The sequence below is a fragment of the Aulostomus chinensis genome, chromosome 5, assembly GCF_037954235.1.
Source record: "Aulostomus chinensis isolate RoL2024-O1b breed Wild chromosome 5, RoL_Achi_v1.0, whole genome shotgun sequence".
Lineage (NCBI taxonomy): Eukaryota > Metazoa > Chordata > Actinopteri > Syngnathiformes > Aulostomidae > Aulostomus > Aulostomus chinensis.
This window is the reverse complement of record NC_141324.1, coordinates 27,323,553-27,343,918: the sequence shown is the minus strand read 5'-3', so window position 1 is coordinate 27,343,918 and position 20,366 is coordinate 27,323,553. Positions and strand designations below refer to the sequence as shown.

Sequence of the window (20,366 nt, the reverse complement as noted above, 5' to 3'; positions counted from 1 at the left end):
AAATAGACAAGATTTGTTTTTGTTTTTTCCAAACAGTTCAACACCAACAGTCACTGATTTGCTGTGAGGCTCTGAGCAAAGAGGAAAAAAACAGTCCTGAGAGTGAATTTTTGTAAATATTAACGTGTGGAAGCGTGCAGTCGTCGATCATAAGGCCCCCTCCTCACCTTTGTTTTTGAGTGTGTAGGGCTGCTGTTTTTTCGTTGTTGTTGTCCGTTTGTCCTAAATCGTCTTGGTTGCCGCCAGATCTCGATCCTGATTTTCTTTGTGCCGCTGCCTTCACTTGCCTCACACAGCGGCGACACAACAAGTAGAGCAGCACAGTGGAGTTCTGCCCAATTTATCAGCTGCGCTCACCTGACGTCTCCATCGCTGTGGGAGCAGGCAACAATGTCGGCCAGTGTCAGAGGCTTCAAAAAAAATTGGGCAAAGCTGAATTGACCGGCAGCGCTCAGCACAAACGGATGACAGGAACTCTCGACCTTTGGCGCGACGCAGCACCTGTTGGATGCCTCGAGCAAAGGACAAAGCAAAATTATCAAATCTTTCCAGCCTCTTCCCCAGGAGCTCAATTTATCATTATGAGGTTTTGACCCTTTTTCCCATTCTTTTTAAATTCACCTCCTGAAATGTCTCAGCTTGACCAGTTTCAGGTCTTTAAATCCGCTTTTGTTACTGCTGGGATTTTTATTTGTCCAGACTCGCTACCTCTCAGGGTTCCAGCAAGATAGACATTTGATTAACTTACAAATTGGCAGACAAAATGTCTGGAATTTCTCTGTGTGTTTTAACTGCTAATCTTTCTTTGCGAATGCCGTTCTCAAACTGGACTGGTTAAATCCTCTTTTCTGTTTCTTTTCTTTTTTAATACTCCTTATTTCTCCGAAAGGAGTTTTGGAGAAGCCAGTCAGAATCCGGTAATCTTCTAATTAGAGGATGATTATTTTCTGATGAGACAAAGACGACACTATTGTGAGCGTGTCCTCTGGGTACGTTTCTTTTTTAACTTTATTGAGATCTCTTGACAAAACTGTGCAGCACCAAGTGGGTCACACATGTAGGTCAGCGCAGGAAGAGGCTGCAATTGTTGCTACAAAAACATTGATTTTCAGCAGGGGGGGAGCGGCGCAGGGTGCAGTTCACGCTGTCTAACCCTTGCTGGCTCCACACAGTCTGATCAGAAAGCCCTCTGACTCAATATTCTGCTGTTAGAAATAGAACACTGTGATTAAGTCTATGTTTAATCGAGCTAAAACATCCACAGAGCCGGCAGCATCACTCTGTTTCACCGTAGTAAAGTCAGAGGCAACGCGCAATCCAGAAAAGGCACAAAAGAACACGAACAACCACATCAGCCGTTTATGGTAGTTTACTGTGCATAAGCAGGTTCACTTTGTGCTCCCAAATCGATTGAAACAAATAATTACGTTACATGCCACGTTACTGCGTTGGTTAGCATCTGATTTTTGGGTGTCACAGCCACTGCCTCAGAGGTCTCTGAGGATGAGATGACGCCTCACCTGTCAGTCCTTCTGGAAGCGTCCAGGTGAGGGTACCAGGTAGTTCCAGTGGTTTGCTGTACTCCTACACTTCAGTTGCAGCCATCGTCAGCGACGACAACCAGTCAGATGAAGCAGGTTTCGTTTTGGGGTTGTTTGTTTTCGGACAGTTGCTGTCAAAAAAAAATAAAATCTGACTTCAATGCAAAAAAAGGCATGTTTTCAATGTCAGGACCTGCTTGACCAGAGGAGCACGAAACTCTCCTTGACGGGCTTCACTCTCAAAATCCGTTTTGGGGAAGTTCGGTTTTATTGAGTGTATTTATTCTTCCACCAAACGCCGCTGGAGTCATTTAGCTTGGCAGCGCTCGTTTGTCTGTGGTTTGATGATGCCAGAATTTGAGGAAAGTTCAACTGTGGATCAGGAAGTGCAGTGTCAAAAAATGCTTCACATTCATCTCCCCAAGGCCACTTTTTTTTCCCCCCCCAGTTATTGAATCAAAAATAAAATGGCTGCAACTTTTTCTCGTGACGGTGAACTGTAGGATAACTGAACCAGGGGTTGGCAAACCTCCCTCCTTCTGGATCCACTGATTCATACGTATATTTAAAAAAAAAAAGAAAAGAAAAGAAGATCCCAAAATTATCTTGAGGATTCTCTTCTCATCCAACAATCGATTCATGCTTTGATCGTTATTAAATCACTGAAATCCAGAGAGTCGGAGGGTTTCAGTGCCTCGGCTCAGAGCGTCGAGCCTCCACACAACCGCATCTTCACCGCCGCTGACAAAACCAAATTAATTGCAGTAAGGATTTTTTTCTACATACACATTTATATATTTTCAGGTGACAGATTAATTTCCAATTACTTGCCACACAACGGCTGAGCGTTGCTGCTTAGTTTACCAAACTGAGAATCTTAAATTGATGATTTTTTTTAAAAAGACAGGTTATAGAACTCATTTAACCTTTTAATATTTTTATAAACTTTGTATCGTTTAAACGTAGAATCTCTGCCATATCATAGATGAGTTTGTGTTTTGTTTTTTGTTTTTTTTTAAATTAAGAATACAAAATATTTCCCTCTCAAGAATTCAACTGGAAAGCTTTCTGTAGCCCACGTGAGGGTTCTCAGGCCCACCCAGGGGGGCCAGCCCAGCGGTTGAGAAACACTGCTGCGCTCCTCCACCCGCATCACCTCATCGACTCACACGGAGAAAATCTGATTTTGACATGAACCTTAGAACCGAGACAAGTCCGCACCTGCAGCTCTGACATCAGCTGACTTTCATCTCTCATCTGCACTGTTATGACCGCTAGCGTCTGTTCCTTTAATGTTCATGTACTGGAGGTTTGTTTCTGAACGTTCCACGTTTGTCTTGGGAGGAAAAAGCCTCCCACAGCCTTCGCCGTTTCCTTCCAAATGAGCTTCAAAGAGTTTGAACTTTAACACCTCTCAGCATCGGGTGACGCACGCCAACACTTAATTGTCCCGTGGCATATTAGGAGGCACATTTATGTCAGGCAAGATTCAGTTGGTTAACACACAAAGGAAAGTTTCACCGAGGCTGAGTCTTGAGCGTCCAGTTGTGATGCTGCTCAGACGACTGATACATTCAAATACAGCCTGAGACCTTCGGCGCGGAAATGATGGACGTTTGCGCTTTGAGGTGCTGAAGTCAGCCGGGATTGTTACGAGTCAGCAAGTCACTTTTCAAAGGCTGTTCTAATGTTTGGTAATGACACCGATGAAACGCTGGCTGTCAGATATAAACTGAACTGAACGTGTCAGCGGGCGTGAGCCGGGTCCGAACCCCCGGAGCCCAGTGGACCAAATGCAAGTGGGACCATCCATCCATCTTCTACCACTTATCCTGTTAAGGATCGCGGGGGGGGGGAGCCTATTCCTGCAGCCTTTGGGCAAGAGGTGGGGTTCACCCTGGATGGGTCACCAGTCCATGGCAGGGCCAACACATAGAGACAGACAACCATTGGCTCTCTCAGCCACGCCTACGGTCACTTTAGAGTCTGGATTAACCTGGTCCCCTCTTGATGTCTTTGGACTGTGGAGGAAGCTGGAGTACCAGAGAGAACCCAGCAGGAACAGGGAGAACATGCAGACTCACCCAGAAAGACCCCGTGCTGCAGCCGGGGCTCGAAACAGGAACCTTCTTGCTGAGAGGCAGCAGTGCTGACCACTGCTCCACCGTGCCGCCCAGCAAGTGGGACCTTAAACGGTTACTGTTAACTGAGCTGACATTCAGCACTTCCTGTTTGGAATACAACATTTTTTTTGGTTTGCGTTTTTATATTTTTCAAAGGTGTTTTGTTTTAGTAACTTTCATCTTCACTGTATATTCGTTACGTGCCCAAATATTTGTCCGAAATGGACTGGAAAGCCTGAGAGGAGTCAGAAAAAAATCAGTTGCTGAGTGAACGAACGACCAAACAACGACAGCAACAACAAAACAGTGTTGGGGGGGGGGGGGGGGGACTTACGCAACCCTAAGTTAAAAGAAATCAAGCCGGTGAGAAAGTTTTGGAAGAATTTTAACACTGAAAAAACTTTATTTCATTATTATCATTATTATTATTATTATTTTTTTTCCTAATAAAAAAGGTTCACTCGAAGACAGTGGGTTGCACCAGCAGAGGATCACTTCAGGGAGCCCAAAGTGTATCTGTGTATTTATGAGCTGAAGACGACTCCATTTCCTCGGCTGGTAATGACACTGTTAATTCTGTCTTCCATCATCAACTCATCAATAATGCAGTGAAAGCCTTGATGATGATGATGATGATGACGCTGATAGCTTTGGATGCTGAGTTAATAGCAGAGAGGACCGCTGAAGTATTGCTGTCAGTGTAAATGCTTCCAACGCCGTCCAGAGTTACGAAGGTCACCTGTAGGTACCAGGTTGTTGAGCAGTGGTGGGACATCAAGTGTAGGAACTCAAATTCAGTACAAAGCCAAGGTGCTTGTTAGGTTTGAAGTCTATAGGCATTTCAACTGCGGGGGTGGGGGTCCGGCAAAGAGTCCGCATTTGAGCTTCCCACCTGAAAATCGGGGACGGTGGAAGTGGAGAGGATGTGCTTGTCTCAGTTCCGGGTGATACAAAGGACTTGCTTCACTGCGGGGAACTGGAACCTGAACCTTTCTGAAGTCGTCTGTTGAGTTCTATGCTCGCCGAGACTCAGCAGCGCTGCCATAATCTAGAATAATCTGACTGCCTCTTTAAGCGCATCCTTCATGCATGACTACTGTCACAGGTAGATGTAAACACACACTCACACACAGTTAGACTTGTCATTGTTGTTTCCCCTGACGATTCTCTGCTTCATCGTGTGACGGACAACTCCCAGCTAGATCATTCAGTCCTGAAAATGCTTTCAAAGGGAAGCACAGCTTTTCCACACGTAATGACGGGAGCATCTGTGATGCATTATTAATGTCTTCCTTTTGTTTATCTTGGTTTTGGTTTTGTTTTTTTTTTTTTTTTTCCAAGAACACAACCGTAATTGCTCCTTCGGGATTTAGCTTGATGGGATTTATTACACTCGCACTCCAAGATTTAACAACCAGTCTCCAGTCTGGAGGAAGAAGTTTTGCGTTGGTGGGGGAAAAAAAGGATTGCCTGTTTGCCCTTGTTCACAACAAACTTGTCATCTCGAGTTTGACGGTTAACAGCTCGCCTGAGTGCCATATTCAGATATCCTCCCGCTGTCCCTAACCATGCATATATTCAGCTCGTCTCCAGGATTATGCTGCACCTTTTATCTTTTAGTTTCATTTTCAACTCGCTGTATCTTGTGTGACTTTTGCTGTGCAGCGGTGGACGTGATGTGAAACTGAAGCAGCGCCAAACACCTCAGACATCTCATCCAAGTCATTACACCCGCCGAGCTTCTCTTAACAAGATCATCTTCTTGTTATCGATTTATTCCATTGTTTATCACGGCGCACGAGTGATAACCACGGCTATCACACCCAACAGCTGATCTGAGAGGATTATAGGAACATATCAGCCAACTGCATCAACGAACGGTGCGATGATCAAAGCTGCCATGAGCTCGCTTGCAAATGAGAAACCTCCTCAAACATGAAATCATTGACTTCAGGTGTTTGGATGCCCTGGGCTACAAAGGGGAGATCCTGCAGATGTTTTAATGATGTTTGCGAGGCTGCCACTTTCTACTCGCATAATGACCTCATCAGATTATCACTACAGTGCGCTGTGAAGCAAGCGAGTGTGTATTTCTAACTTTTTCTCATCAAAGGATGCCCCTGAAATCCCTCCGGTTCCCTCTGAAGGCCCTGCCCTACATTTCTCGGTCTCCAAAGTGCTTCTTTCTCTGACAGCCACTCCTTTTTCTTGCTCCTCTCTTTCATCTATCAGATTGCCTTTCATTTTCCTCCCCTCCTCAGCCCGCCTCTGTCTGTCACGCCCTCCCCCCCTCCTCTCTTCCGTCTTTCTCCCATCTGTTTGCCTCCCTCTCGCTTCCTAATGTCCCTCTGTCATTTCCTCACAGCTATTTCCTCCTCTATCTCCTCCGCTCACCACCTACTGCTGCAAATTTCAGAGCAAAAGGTGACGGGGAGAAGGATTCTTTGACCTGGTAAATTGCACCTCATCTTTTGTATTCATGCCAAGGCAATCATCAAGGGTGTGTCAGTGTGGTCCTCGCAGCGGTAGCTCTCTACTCCTCTATCTGGGTGGAGGTTATAGGGACACGCAACGGCTGCACCATTGTACAGTCGGCCCCAGCGGCAAGCAGGCTGAAATGGAGCCAATTAAAGCAAAAGAGTGTGTTGCAACACGGTGCAACCGGATTTTCTCCACTGGCTCGGTTCTAATCTTCCCAACCAAACATACTGATAGAGGCTCCAAACAAGACGAGAGTTTGTCCTGTTCCTCTGGTCACCTGCACCAGGGGAGGTGAGAAGGAGAGGTGGAAATGAAAAGACAAAGTGCAGCATTGTTCTTTTCACCTTTTGGGTGAGTGAGGAGGACATTTTAAGGTTTAATGACAGCGAGTCGGGGCAATGCTGGGCTGCACAGCTTCAGAGGTGTTTGGTGGTTAGGATGCAACAGCATTTTTGATTGGGGGAAGCTCTGCGGAGGAGAGTGTGGCAGAAATGAAGCCTTGGGTTTAGTGTGGGTGGACAGATTTCTCGCATCACCTTTCAGTTCAGTGTAGTTGAACTGCGTTGAGATTTTGTTGAGGGAACGGCTCAGAGGGAACGCCAGAGCTCTGCCGTACCTTTTGAGGCTTCGCATTTGAAAGCTATTATAACTTTACCCGTGATGTAGTGAAACTCTCCACCAAGAAATGGTTATAAGCCGCTGATAACGGACAGGCTGCATCTTAACAACTCATCAAGGAGCCTGCACGTGCAGCTGACAGTCAGCAGTCTGTTAACCGCGACACAGATTTGGCAAATAAGACGCCACGAAAAAGAAAACCAAACTGGGCACAAGAACTTCTTGCGCAACTTGTGGAAGAAAGGGAGAAAATCATTAATGAAGTAACACCACAATTACGGTGGTCCCTTCCTAAAAACAGGGTCCTACTGAATGCGGGTCACAGGATTAAGGACAGATTGCTGGGAGTAACTGTGCTGGGATTATTGGTGATGGCAGCGATTTTAGACTTTTGACTTGTTTTAGCAGGAATGCTTTGTGACACGCTATTGGAGGGGAAATACAGAAATGACACACACAGATTATCCTGATTAAATCCTGTGCTACACATGGTTTTTGCACTAATTTGAAACATATTTTGGTAAACTTGTCCAATAATAATCATCTTTTGTAGACCGGGAAGTGCGTTAGGGAACCCAAACCCTCCACTGGTGGTCATGAATATCCTTCACACATCAGGTTTCATTCCATTCTTTGTGCAACGGAAATAATACAACTTACATCTCAACCATATACTTTAGACTGCTAATGCTAAAGTGCGACTCTAAATTCTTTTTCTTTTATTGATTTATTTAACTCTGCGGCACGGTGGTGCAGTGGTCTGCACTGTCGCCTCACAGCAAGAAGGTTCCGGGTTGGAGCACTGGTCTTTCTGTGTGGAGTCTGCATGTTCTCCCTGTGCCTGTGGAAGAAAATGGATGGATGGATTTATTTAACTCAGCTTCCTCAGCACCTGTACTACCAACATCCTTCATGATGATTTCTTTTACTTGGAAGCAAAAATAGGTCAAAGAAAGAACAAAATATTTGAGGAAAGCAATTTGTTGTTTCCCTGTTTCCTTCCTGAAACAACAGCCCTCAAAGAAAAGTGTCCTTTTTTTTAAAACCACAGCAGCTCTGGTTTGTACTGTGTGTGTGGCAGCTTCTTCTGCCGGTAATTTGAGATGGTTAAAGATTTAAACAAAAGAAGAAAAAAGACAAAGTAATACTGAGAATGGACACATACACCGCTGAGTCTTGGCTTGTTGTGACTACATTCTCTGTACTGCCCATCACTTAAACCACAAGTCTGTGCCCAGACCCAAATCATTCACCTCGCGACGCCGCTTCATTGACGGAGTTGAAGCGTTGACTTGGGGAAAGCTGGCGTTCGTGTGCATTTGCAGCTCACAGCGCTGGCCCGTTAAATTTCAGAGGTGGAAATCATAAAATCAAGTTCAATTCATTTGAAAGATTCACCAAATCCTGGAGGTTTTTTTCCTTTTCATTTTTTATCTTTATTTAAGCTTAAAAATGCAAATGCGCAACTTCAGAATCGGAGTTGCTCCCCAGTGACTGGAGACTGGGCTTGTGTTGTAGATTTTGGGGGATAATTTGGGGAATTAGCATAACTTCTAAATTTGGAGGAAGGGAGGAGCTTAGAACACGAGTCTTGACTTGCAAGAGAGGACTTGTGAGCATCTTTGCTTCCCTGTGTACGACCGTCAGTGAAGGCATCACTGCTTTATGTTGCAACAGTAGTTTGGACTCAAATGCGCAAAAAAAGACACTTTTTTTTATTTTGAAAAAGAATGCAGGATTGACAGGGTTAATTAGATCGTTTAAGAGCCTGCGGCGCTATCGTAAATATTTTTGTTTGTGCTGAAACATATAATGGCATCATTCTACATTGACAAGCCCTAATTAAAAAAACTCATAAAAACATTAACTCTGGTATTATTTGACTACAATTTTACAGTGCAGTCTGTGTTAGTCCAAACTGTCATGCATCATTAAATACATAACAAGCAATTAGGTTTCATATTTATCTTGTTATTTATGACAGAACGCAAAGGAGTATTGTTTCGTTCTTTTCAGAAACTTTAACGAGGAGCTAACCGGCTGTGATTCAAGCGGAGCCGACGGCGCAGCTCTCAGTCAGGGCTGCTTCCCGAAGCCTCTAACGCAGTCAGGGACACGGTGATTGTTAATTCACCCCAGCAACTCCTTGATACACATTTGATTATAAGAAGTGCCTCTCAAATAGGAGTATATGCTCGGTGCTGTTAATGACTTCAGAATATGAAGATGATGTGCAGTGAAAAGCACGGCGTCAGGATCAAGTGTTTGTCGGTGGGACAACTCTCCTGATAAGTAAAACCCTGTCCTACCTGTGGATTGCGCTCAGTGTTGTGATGAAAACTTTGAAATGTTACTATTTTGGCTGTACAATGGCGGATAAATCGTTTGGAACGTCATCCAACTCCTGAGAAATGAGCCGTTTCACCGTCAGAACTGAACCCATTTGGTCTGGTAACATTTAGAAAGTTTGGAAGAGTCGCACAGTTAATTCTCCTTCTGCCAGTGTTGTGATGTTTTGTTGTTGTTGTTGTATTTAAAGAAAAATGCCTGCAACCAGCAGCAGAACTGAATGTTTCTGCTCATTTTTCAAGACCTCCAGAGTATTCTTTTTGCTGTGATTATGAAAAACTGAACACATCAAAAGAGAGAAAAAAGCCTTTATATTCATTAAAAAAAACAAACCAAAAACATCTCATTCCCGGTTCATCTGTTCTTTTAAAAATAAAAAGCAAAGAAAAATATATTTTGGTGAAAGAAGCTATTTTCAAACTTCAAATTGATTTGTTTTATGTACAGTACATGACTTTGATTTGTGGCCGACCCTGGACGAATTAGGGGTTCAGTATCTTGCTCAAGGACACTTGGACATGGTCACCGGGGGAAGTGAGGATCGAACTGGCGACCCTTCGGTTGCTGGACAGACACGCTACCTCCAAGCCATGCTGCCCATGGTTGCAAATAAAAGCACCCAAAATGAGCCCGTCCCCCTGGGGGTTGGCTGGACCGAGCCTTGAAGAGCTGAAGCACCTGGAAGGAGCTCAGTGCAGAACTGCTCCATGTAGAGAGGAGTCAGCTGAGGTGAGGCAGGCGTCTGCTTAGCAGTGCCTCCTGGGTGGAAGAGGCCTCACGGTTGACCCAGAACACACTGGAGGGATTTCATTCCTCATCTGGCCTGGGAACGCCTCGGGGTCCCCCAGGAGGTACAGGAGTGTGCTGCTGGGGAAAAGCACATCTGGGTTACCTTGTTGGGTCTGCTGCCCCCCAACCCGGTCCCTGTAAGCAGCAGGAACTGGATGGATGTTTAAGTCAAGCCTGATTTTGCCTTTCACATTGATTCTGGACTGTACAACACAAGCGGGGCAAAGAGCTCTTTTATCACACGCAGATACTGATTTTAAAAGAATTCAGTTTAATAGTTTATTTCATTCGTTGATAAAAGACAAAAAGAACAATATAATATAAGCAGAAAGTTTCCAAATCTTGAATGAAGTCGTCTTTGAGATTCTTCATGGCGTCTCCTGCTAGTTTCTTTATACATTTTGGTGGGTGGCGACTAACTTCCACGTGCATTACCAGCGTGCAGGAGGGTGAACAATGCTCTCAATTTCTGTCTCTCCACTTTGTTGCATCAAAACTGAAGTAGAAGAGCCTGTTTTTAAAATTCAAGAATTAAGAATGTGCAGGTGCAGCATTCGGGTTCAAATGTAGGGAGCGAAAGCACAAAGTTGTTGGAAAAATAAATTGCCAAGTGCAGATATTTGAAACTCTTCCAGAGTACGTTAACATAGTACTGCAGTACATCCCGTCTCTCCGGACACCTGAAGCAGCAGTATTAGTATTCCCACCGAGACTGAAAAAGTCGGATCCTGATCCTCACACCTCTTTTTGCGTTGACAACATGTTGTGACCATCAATTTGTCCATGAAGCTGCTCGCTGTCTTCGTCTCCCATCCCAGCTATTATCTTCCCATCCATACAAGAGCAAAAACAAGGAGGGTTTACACTTGTCAGATGCCCCAATTGTTGCTTCATGTGAGTCACAGTGTGTGTGTGTGTGTGTGTGTGTGTGTAACTGCTACATCCCTCCCCATGGCCAAATATCATAACTTTGATCACAAGCAAGCACACAAAGACTCAAATTAAATCTCTGCCTGTGATGACTTCTCGTTTGGTGTCACACACACTTTCAGTCTCTCTCTCCCAATATGACACTGATGCACACGCGCGCACACACACACACACACACACACACACACACACACTGAAGAGCCCTCTTTACACTCCTGCTCGCTTTGAAGTTCTCATTGCCATCCTCACCTTTTCTTCAAACACCATGGATCGGTTGTTTCAACTACATCCCCCCTAACAAGATCATCAGTCTTGTCATTTATCCTAAAAGAGAAAAAAAACACTCCATCAGTGAATTTTTATTAGTCTCCTTTTTTTTTAGGTCAGGTGTATTTTTTTCCTGAAGTAGATAATTGGCCTCCATCAAACATGTCTTCTTTTCAAGGTACTTAAAGAAAACTAATTAAGATCGGAGTGTCAGAGCAGCAGGAGCTGTCAACCTGGAGTATGACTGCTGACCGCTGGAATCCCTAATTGCCCCTGTTCCGATATCCACTCTCCACGTCTTCCCTCCCTTTTTCCTGCACTCCTCCTCTTCATTAGTTCTCAGCAGAGTTCGCTTCCCACCTCAGCTCTCCCTAATGACTGCTGAAACAGGCACGCCGGACAAACAGCTTCAAATGAGCTCCTCGCCATCGACTGGGCCTCGCAGCGCCCAACCTGCCGCACTTACAGGCACCGCGGATGAAGGTTTGATTCGCGTCTAAAGACGTCCAACGCCGCCGCTGATTATTTTCTCCGTGCTGTTGCCTTCAGCTGTCGCGACACTTTACTCTAATTGGTAGCTGCACAGCCCTTCCTCTCTGCTCCTGCTTTGTCACTACCGACTGTAATTTGCGTTTTGGATCTCCATTCATTCCCTCCGTTTTCCCTCCATCCCAGTTTATGTCTGTATCATTGCATTTCCCCTCGGCCCTCCCTTCTGATTCCAGCATCTCATATCATAAAATGCACATTTTAGTTCTCACAACAAGAGAAGAAAATTAACTGAGTTTCTAGGTTGTTGTTTTTTTTTTTATCCCTTTATCTGAATTTTTTTCTTTATAATGTTTCGACAGGCAATTTTACAGCATGATAAAATAATACATTAGAATTGCAAATATCTGCTTGATTTGTCCCAGGGAGATTTTTCTTTTTATTTATCCTCTCTGATAAAACAAAACAAAAAAAAAACAGCTGGTTTCACAGAAGATTGCGGTGTCATTTTCCTCAATAAGTCCTCCACTCTGCACTGTAGATGTGTGTTTTGTGATATTCATGATTTGATGGCAGGCTCGCTGCATGCATCCACAAAGATACCAAACAGTTTCAGCAACTACTGCGATGAAATGGAGCACAGATGTTTATGTTGCTGTCAGGATGAACTGTAGTAACATCCAACACCCACATCAGGTCCAGGAACTCTGCGTGAATACACACATTCACAAGAAAAGAAAACCATGCATCAGCCTCAGCTGTGAGCAGTACGTTAAATATCAACGTGCCACTTTGTCAGACATGTTGCCATCTAAATGGCAGCATTAGCATTTGGCTCGAAGAATAACCACAAAGAAACCTGCAGTTGGGAAAAGGAACGTGAATAAGGTGGGCCACATCGTGGTAGGAGAGTCCTGCTGGCCTGGATCCTTCAGATTGTGTGTGTGTGTGTGTGTGTGTGTGTCACCAGTGTGTCCATCTATAATTACTTTTGGAGAATACATTTTGGTGTCAGATTAGAAATATAATATATGTTGCTGCCTTATGAGTTTGTCTGAAGGTGAACTTCAGAAACACAGCAGCGGTGTCTCTGTGGACTTTGGGGTCCTCAAACAAAAACATTATTTTCACAGACACACGCGCACACACACACACACACACACACACACACACACACACATATATATATATATATATATATATATATATATGAAAACAAGTTGACTTCATTCACTGATGCAATACTGAACTCTTGTACTCTATGGCTTCAGTGAAAGTATTCAAATCTCATTTCGGACATTTCTTGAGTCAAAGTCATAAAGTCAAAGTCCACCCTGGCTTGTAACTTGGACGCTGAAAAGGCCTTTTGGATTGACATTTTAGGGCCATTAAACTAAGAGTCATTTATTTCCGCATTTATAAACTTTGGTTCATAAATCAGACCCTTTTTCTGAGGCTACAGCCTCTGCATGGGTGGCTTCAGGGAATGGACCGTCAACGTACTGAGGTAGAAGTACACTTCCTTCATTTGAAAGGAACATGCCAACTTTTTGGGGAATTAGATATTTTGTCCATCCAGCCCAGAGTCGCCCAAGCAGATGCATCAACCAGCGGTCAGCCAGCTCCCTGCGGGAGGAGGAGCGAAGGGTACGATCGCCACCTACGAGTGTTTGGCTCAGCGCTGCTGCAGCTCTGTGTGGCTCCTGCATATTTCATGCTCCTACCATTTTACATGAAATTGTATGCTAAGCCTCCCAGTGAAGTAAAAGACCTAATTACATGTGTGCTAACTATTGTCTGAATAATGTTTTCTTCCTCCTCGCACACCCAGAGGGAGGTCCAGCAGCTGGGTGCTTAATGAGCTGGCGTCTTCGGGTGCTGAACTGTTGCAGATTGCGTCCGCGAACATTTAAGCAACACTATTTTCTCGGTAAATCTTGCTTACTTGCTTCGGTGCTGTTGGATTGTTGCTGATTATTTCTAGATTGACTGTCCTCATGACTCTCAAAAATATAAATGAGTCACCAGCAGGATATGGGGGGGGGGGGGCTGCATTACCAACACCGAGTGAACACATGAGCATGCAGTAAAATGTCTTTACATGCACAATGAGGTCAGAACTTCCTGTTCAGCTCTTTTTCCAGGGCATTTTTGCCTGGAGCAACCATTAATTTCTGACTGTGGGTTGAAAGAAAGCCTTCTTTGTGAGGCGGCTATGGAAGACAAAGGCGTCTTTGATGAGCCGTAAGGTCAGACGGACGAAGGTTAAAATCCCCAGTTCTATTGTGGCTTCTCCAGGCGATACTAGACAGCCAGACAGCGCCCTGCTGGGCCAGATGATTGCCGCCTTTCAGCTCTAACAGTTAGTGGCCATATCCTCCATTTCGCTCTGGTGAAGACCCGGCATCCTCACGAGGCTTCGCTCGTTTCCCCCCTCCCCACTGCATTCACCCACACAAAATCGATAACAACACTCGAATGGTATTTCTCCGCTCTGAGGGCGTATGGCATACGTCAAGTGTAATGGTTCACTGCAGCGTAAGTATGGCTTTTTCCTCGAGGGACTGAGCTAAGTTGGGGAAGGGAGGAGGGAGTTGGGGAGGAATTAAAGCTGATTTCACACCCCCTTAAGACCCATGTGAGATTTAACCACCAATTATTGCCTGTGTTACCCATGGGCAGCGAAGGGCTCTGAGCACTGACCATGAAGCCAGTCAGGCCAGGCTGAACTACACAATCCTTACCAGCTACAATCGCACAGTAATAATGTGTGATTATAGGAGCCAACAATGGCTTTTATTCCTCCGTCTAGTTTAATTACACACTCTTGTACGTGGTCTCCAAATACCACTCGGTAATAGAGGCTTCTGACTCACACATGATGTCGGAAACAGCTTAAACACATCTGAATGGTGAGACTCACCATTATTCTGCTCTTGGATCAACACCAGAACTCCTGTCACAACGCCTCCCCCGCCAGAACTCCTGTCACAACGCTTCCCCCGCCCCGAACCCCAACAACCAAACACATCTCAAGGATACAGTCTCCTCAGGTGGTCTGAGACTCAGGTACCTTCCCCGCCTACCTGCTCAAGGTTAATCCCTGCTGCTCTGGCAGACAAATTCCCCTCTGCACAGAGCGGGTCAGGGAGTCAGACAGAGCGAGCGGACAGTGACGGTTCGTGCAGCCTAGAGGAGGACAGGTGCTCTGGAAGCCGAGGAGGGTTCAGATGCCGACAGAATAAGGAAACGGAGGGAAGGCTTGTTAGGGCTGTAGCTGCTGCAGGCAGAGCAGACATGTGACCGACTGTTGTCTGTCTGCATGTTGTTATTTTTGTACCTTTACTAGGCCACCGAAGTGATGGGTGAGCCTAATGAAACCAGGGCAAGCTCCAAGTGAGCCACAAGTGGGACAAGGTCGCCTCGGAGACACTTCACACTTTTTAACAATATAGAGAAAAATATGTACAAATTCATATGAAAATCTGCCAAATTCTGCTGGAAAAAAAACAACACAGTTCTTCTCTCTCTATCAAATCATTTTCATATGATCCGTACTGGCAACGTACGATGGCAGTCAGGGGTTTTTGGGCTAAAGTTCTGAGTCAGTCTCTCACTTAGTGATCATCAGATGGAAGCCACGGCTGAGCTGATCCTGACGTCAGACCGTGGGACGCCTGTTGGTTTGTCCAAAAGCGAGAAACAGGGCATCCCCTTTCATTTTGGTGGCATATGCAGTATTTTCCAGTGGTTTAGACAGCGCCATGGTAAAGGTCTGGTTTGGTTTCGCCACAAAAACCATATGTTCAGGTTTGGGAAGGATCCTGGTTGTGGTTAAACTACGGCTCAGAGGAACACAGCTGAAAATATCACAGCGACTTTTAAAAGGCGCTGGAAACACGGAGCAACACGCATAAACTCTGCTCTCGGTGGCTCCTCAGCCTAAAATGGCGCTGTGACTGTCCACTAGAGGTCACATGTAGGCAAAAGTGGGTCCGAATAAGCTAACATTCTTGAAAGTAATTTCCTGTCTAAATGTCTGTCCTTCTCTGAAGGCTAATCAGAGAAAGAGAAATTACCTTTCACTCCTGAAAAGACACGAAGGAGGATCCTATAAACGATAGCCTGCTCTTCCACCACCAGATAAACCAGCACAGACGTATTTACCTCATTATATATAGGAGAGCAACATGTGGCCAGTGCCATCTTTAAGTCCCTGACAGCGTCTGTTGTGACACCCCTGGCCATCCAGCATGAATTAAAAATACCTTGTGGTGAGTGCTGGGATTCAATTAGGCCATAAAGAGGTTTCCAAGACCGTGTGAGAAAACATTGTGTGTGTCCGTAGCCTCACTTTTGAGGAAATATGGTCCCAGCATACCGCGCGATTGTAAAATGAACCATAAAAAGTGCTTCTGCAATGTTTTGTATTCTGCAAGCATATTTAAAAAAATAAGGGTTAGCTTCTGGGAAGAGATTTTATGTAGTACAGCTCTACTATTCATCACTGTAAAGAAGTGGTACAGAACAGAAATTACAATTTGTTGTTTTGGGAAACCTGAACTCCTCCTGCGCACATTCATTTTCCCTCTCTATTTTTACGGAACAAGCAGCCAAACAGCGATAGGGTCTCTGGTTTGGTTTGTGTAATCACTTGGCTTACATCACCGATTACAGCTTTGATCAGGTGATGTAAGAAGACATCGAAGGAATGCAGTGCTAAAAAAGAACACCAGCAGTTTCGACGTGGGCTACTAAATCTTTCAACAATGATCAAAGCTGTTTTGGTGTTGTAAATCTTTTAACCAGGATCAAAGGTATTTTGTTCCATCATGAAGAACAAAGACAGCAATTTCAAATACATAAATGATGGACGCGTCCTGAATTATGAACAGTGTCCTGCATTATTGACTTGTTAAGCTGAACTTATTCTTCCCTCTTTCATAGTTTGCTGAGGATAAATTGAACATGATTTCAGTTGTAAGGAGTCACAGCGAGACCTGAACACCACCTAGACTCCATTACCTCAACCCAAACTACCACAGTGGAACGGTCACGTATTTCGGGCCGAAATGGAGAGCCTTGTCCAGACTGTCCAGCCTATTTCTCTGTAATAGCCTCACTGGACTCCCTGAAGAGGCCAATTCTGGCCAGCAAGGCCCACTTAAATTTTCTTTGAGACAGAGGAGGAGAGAATAGGGTCTGTGGAGCACTTAAAGGCCCCTGGATGAAAATGGGATTTCTGACCTGCTCCACTGGTGTTGCATCTCCACTGCCAGATTGGCTGTCAAGGTGCTGCCAGGTGGGAGAAGGGAAGGCAGGGGGAGGCGGGGGGGATGGATGGATGCCTGTGATGGTATAGACCACCAGGACCTCATTAGCTCAACATTTCATCAAACACTGTGGCTCTCACTGCCTCCACACATCTCCTTTTCTCTCACTTGCTTTTCTTTTTCCTTGTTTTACCACTTCTCGCTTTCTGTGCTCTTCTTCTCCATCTCCTAGCCTCCTTAAGGTCTCGTTAACCAGTCAAACCAGTTCTTCCACTAACTCAAAGTCAGCAAATGAGGGTGATAATGACACATCCACCAGCAGCAGCACTCTACATCCAGCTATTATCATTTGTTCTTACTCCCATAAAACTGTTATTCATATTGTGGCTTTACGCATGTAAATAACCACCATATTGCTGCCGGGAAGATATTTTTCTGTGCATTAAAGACCTCTGATTTGCATATTATTGACTGTCAGTGCAGGGGTCTGTGTGGAAGCAAGAACGCACCCGCATGCTCAGGTCTACGTGCAGCAGCCTCACACACAGGTGGATGTTCACGGTGCACACACCCTCAAATCAGCATGTTGGCCCTCACCGTCCACGATGACGTCCAATCGTTCGGTGGTAACTTTCTGTGACCGTGAAGACGCACATCAGTAAATCTCTGGGCCAACTTACCATGAAAGTCAGAATACAGGTGCACTCTGGTTTTTTGGATGTGGTCTGTTCTCGTCAAAAACAGCAACAACAAAAAGCTACATGGCACAGTTTGCTGTAGAACGCCTGGGACGCGTGTGATGCTGTCCACCTGCTCACATTTCTCAGACATGTGAGGGATTTTTTTTTTTTTTTTTTTGTAGTTTTGTGGTTGCATTCAATTCATTGTAGTTTAAAGTGATACTTCACCCTAAAAGTGTATTTGGCCAACAAAGATGTTTGTTGTTGTTTTTGTTTTGTTCCCCCTCCCGCAGAAACAGCCAGCTACATATATTTGGCTTGAAGCTAATAGCGAACGATGGCTAATGACACAAAAAATGTCCCAAAAACATCTGGTGGCGTCGTCTTTATCCAGCCGTGGGTTCAGTTTTGACAAACTCTCGGTTTCGAGCTGGCTCGCACTCGTGCACGGTCGCGTCGAACCCAGGGGTTTGTTTGTCTTTAGTGAATTACTGAGGTAATGGAGGGGAAAAATGTCACTGTGAGCTCAAGACACCTATTTGTGAGTGCTTGAAAGGCAAAATATACCTTTTGGTTGAAGAATTGCTTTAATAATGTTTTGCACTTTTTCCCTCAGCAAAACAAAATCCCCAAACTGATTTCTGTGATAATTTCTGAGGCATCGTCCATTGTTTACCTTTGTAATCTTAGGACAGATATTGGGATGAATGTATAGTTCCCTGGGTGATAAGTGGTACGAATCTGACCTGGGGAGGTAAACACACACTCCTCTGTTGTGTTCGAGCGGGAGATTGAAGGTGAATCCTTTGCAAACCCCGGGGGTTCCTACCAATCGCGAAGCAATATGACAAGCTACAAACACCCAGGAGGCTCTGTCTCTAAACATTTGTCAACAAAGCGTTTTCCACCTCAAACACAGAGTGAAGCTTTTTTACCAGAGTTCCTCTGGGTGTGCGTTTCTGTCTGCTTTGCATATTTCCATATACACTAAGGGCTACGCACAACTTTCAGGGCATTTTTTTGACGAGTATGTAGACTTCAGTTGAAACGGTGAGAGACGAACATGAAAATTCTGCTGGTGCTTCCACAGGGGATGAGGAGGCCAAATATTGGGATGCACGCTGTTCCGTACTTCCTCTGTTTACTTAATGTTGTTTTTTCCACCTCTGCTGCTTCCATTAATCAGCCCCTCAAGATGCACTGCCAGACCTGCGCCCTCGTGACCAGCTCAGGTCACCTCATCGGAGGCGGTCGGGGTGAGGAGATTGACCGGGCTGAGTGTGTCATCCGCATGAATGACGCACCCACCGCCAGAGGTTACGCCCGGGACGTCGGGCGCCGCACATCCCTACGTGTCATCGCGCACTCCAGCATGCAGAGAGTCTTGAGGAGCCGCCATGAGTTACTGAACGCCAGCCAGGATACGGTGTTCATCTTCTGGGGTCCCAGCAACTACATGAGGCGCGATGGGAAGGGCCTAGTGTACAACAACCTGAGGCTGATGAACCAAGTGCTGCCCAAGCTAAAGGTCTACATCATATCCTGGCAGAAAATGCTGCAGTTTGACGAACTCTTCAAGAAGGAAACAGGAAAGGACAGGTAGGTTTCAGATTATCTGTGCTGCAGTAGCTTTGTGCCCTGGAGGCTTCACACCACACACGTCTGCAGTAACCACAATGGAGCAAGGATGAAGTGATGTCATAGGCCAGAGCATGTGACCTGAGGCCGATGGGATTTTTAGACCGGATTTCGGATTATTTCTCAAGATGAGCTCAGTGGCACAGAAACTTTGGTTAGACTTGCATGTTTTGTTTTGCAAGAATATCTTAACAAATTATATTCGATCATCTTTGATATGTTAACGTGACTGTTTAGAAATACAAAGCTACAGTTAAGCTATGCACAAACACCACCAGGGACGCAGGACTCCAGCTTCACCACAACCAGCTTTGGAGCTCTCTTTCCTGTGCGACGGTGTCTCTTCTCCCATTTAGCCACTTGTTTGCAACAGTCGCCTGTAAGACTGCAGATGAAAGGTTTTACGAAACCGCTGACCTCATTTAACCAAAAACACACGAGACAACCTGACAGTCGACAACGTCAGAGGTCCTTCTTTCTTTTAGGGCTCATTCCTGAGACACAAACCAGCTCTGATGTCAGAATTCACGCTCACTATCACATCTCCAGTTTTCATTGAGCAGAGAAAAACTTTCACACTTAAACAGATAATTATGAAATCCCTGCACAGCTCTCATTCCACACAATGAAGCTCAAACATTGCAGTGACGGAACAAGAGGAAAATCTGTTCCCTATAAAACCTAATTGAACGGGCCTTTACTCACCAATGCACATTAATGAGAAAGGTTTTCGGTGCAAACACAGCTCGGTAGCGTCACATAATTATCAATGTGGGCCCTAATTTGTTAGTTTGTGTTAATTTTGGGTAAAATCGGTGTGCTTCTGCTTAAATGGGATGCGGGAGAATGTGTCAGCGTGAGACCAGAGCCTACGGGATCCTTGGTAGCACAGCAAATACCAGTGGCGCGTTTTACTATGAATCTCTCGCCGCTCTCTGCTTGGTCAATGAGGTTATGTTTTCCTCCATATCTGCCGGCGGGTTTGTTTTCTCCTCAGCAGGGTAACGCCGCGTCTTTCCTGAAACATGGTGGAAGGATGCAGCTCAGGCCTGGGAAGTTTGGCCAGGATGTTTTCAATATTGTACAAAAACTGATGTGCAACATGGATGTAACGATTACATTTGGTAGTTACTTGCACCAACGAGGCTGTTGACGTCTGAAAGCGTTCTACCCCTGTAAACCTCCTGC

At 45.1% G+C, this 20,366-nt stretch overlaps 1 protein-coding gene across 1 annotated transcript in view; it reads left to right on the top strand.

The window, feature by feature from the left end:
* The window catches only part of st6galnac5a (ST6 (alpha-N-acetyl-neuraminyl-2,3-beta-galactosyl-1,3)-N-acetylgalactosaminide alpha-2,6-sialyltransferase 5a), a 48,751-nt gene that overhangs the window by 9,715 nt on the left and 18,670 nt on the right, over nt 1-20,366 (top strand). Inside the window, exon 3 of the mRNA XM_086204341.1 lies at nt 18,727-19,139. Coding sequence (XP_086060467.1) covers nt 18,727-19,139 — 413 coding nt within the window. The remainder of the gene's footprint in view (nt 1-18,726; nt 19,140-20,366) is intronic.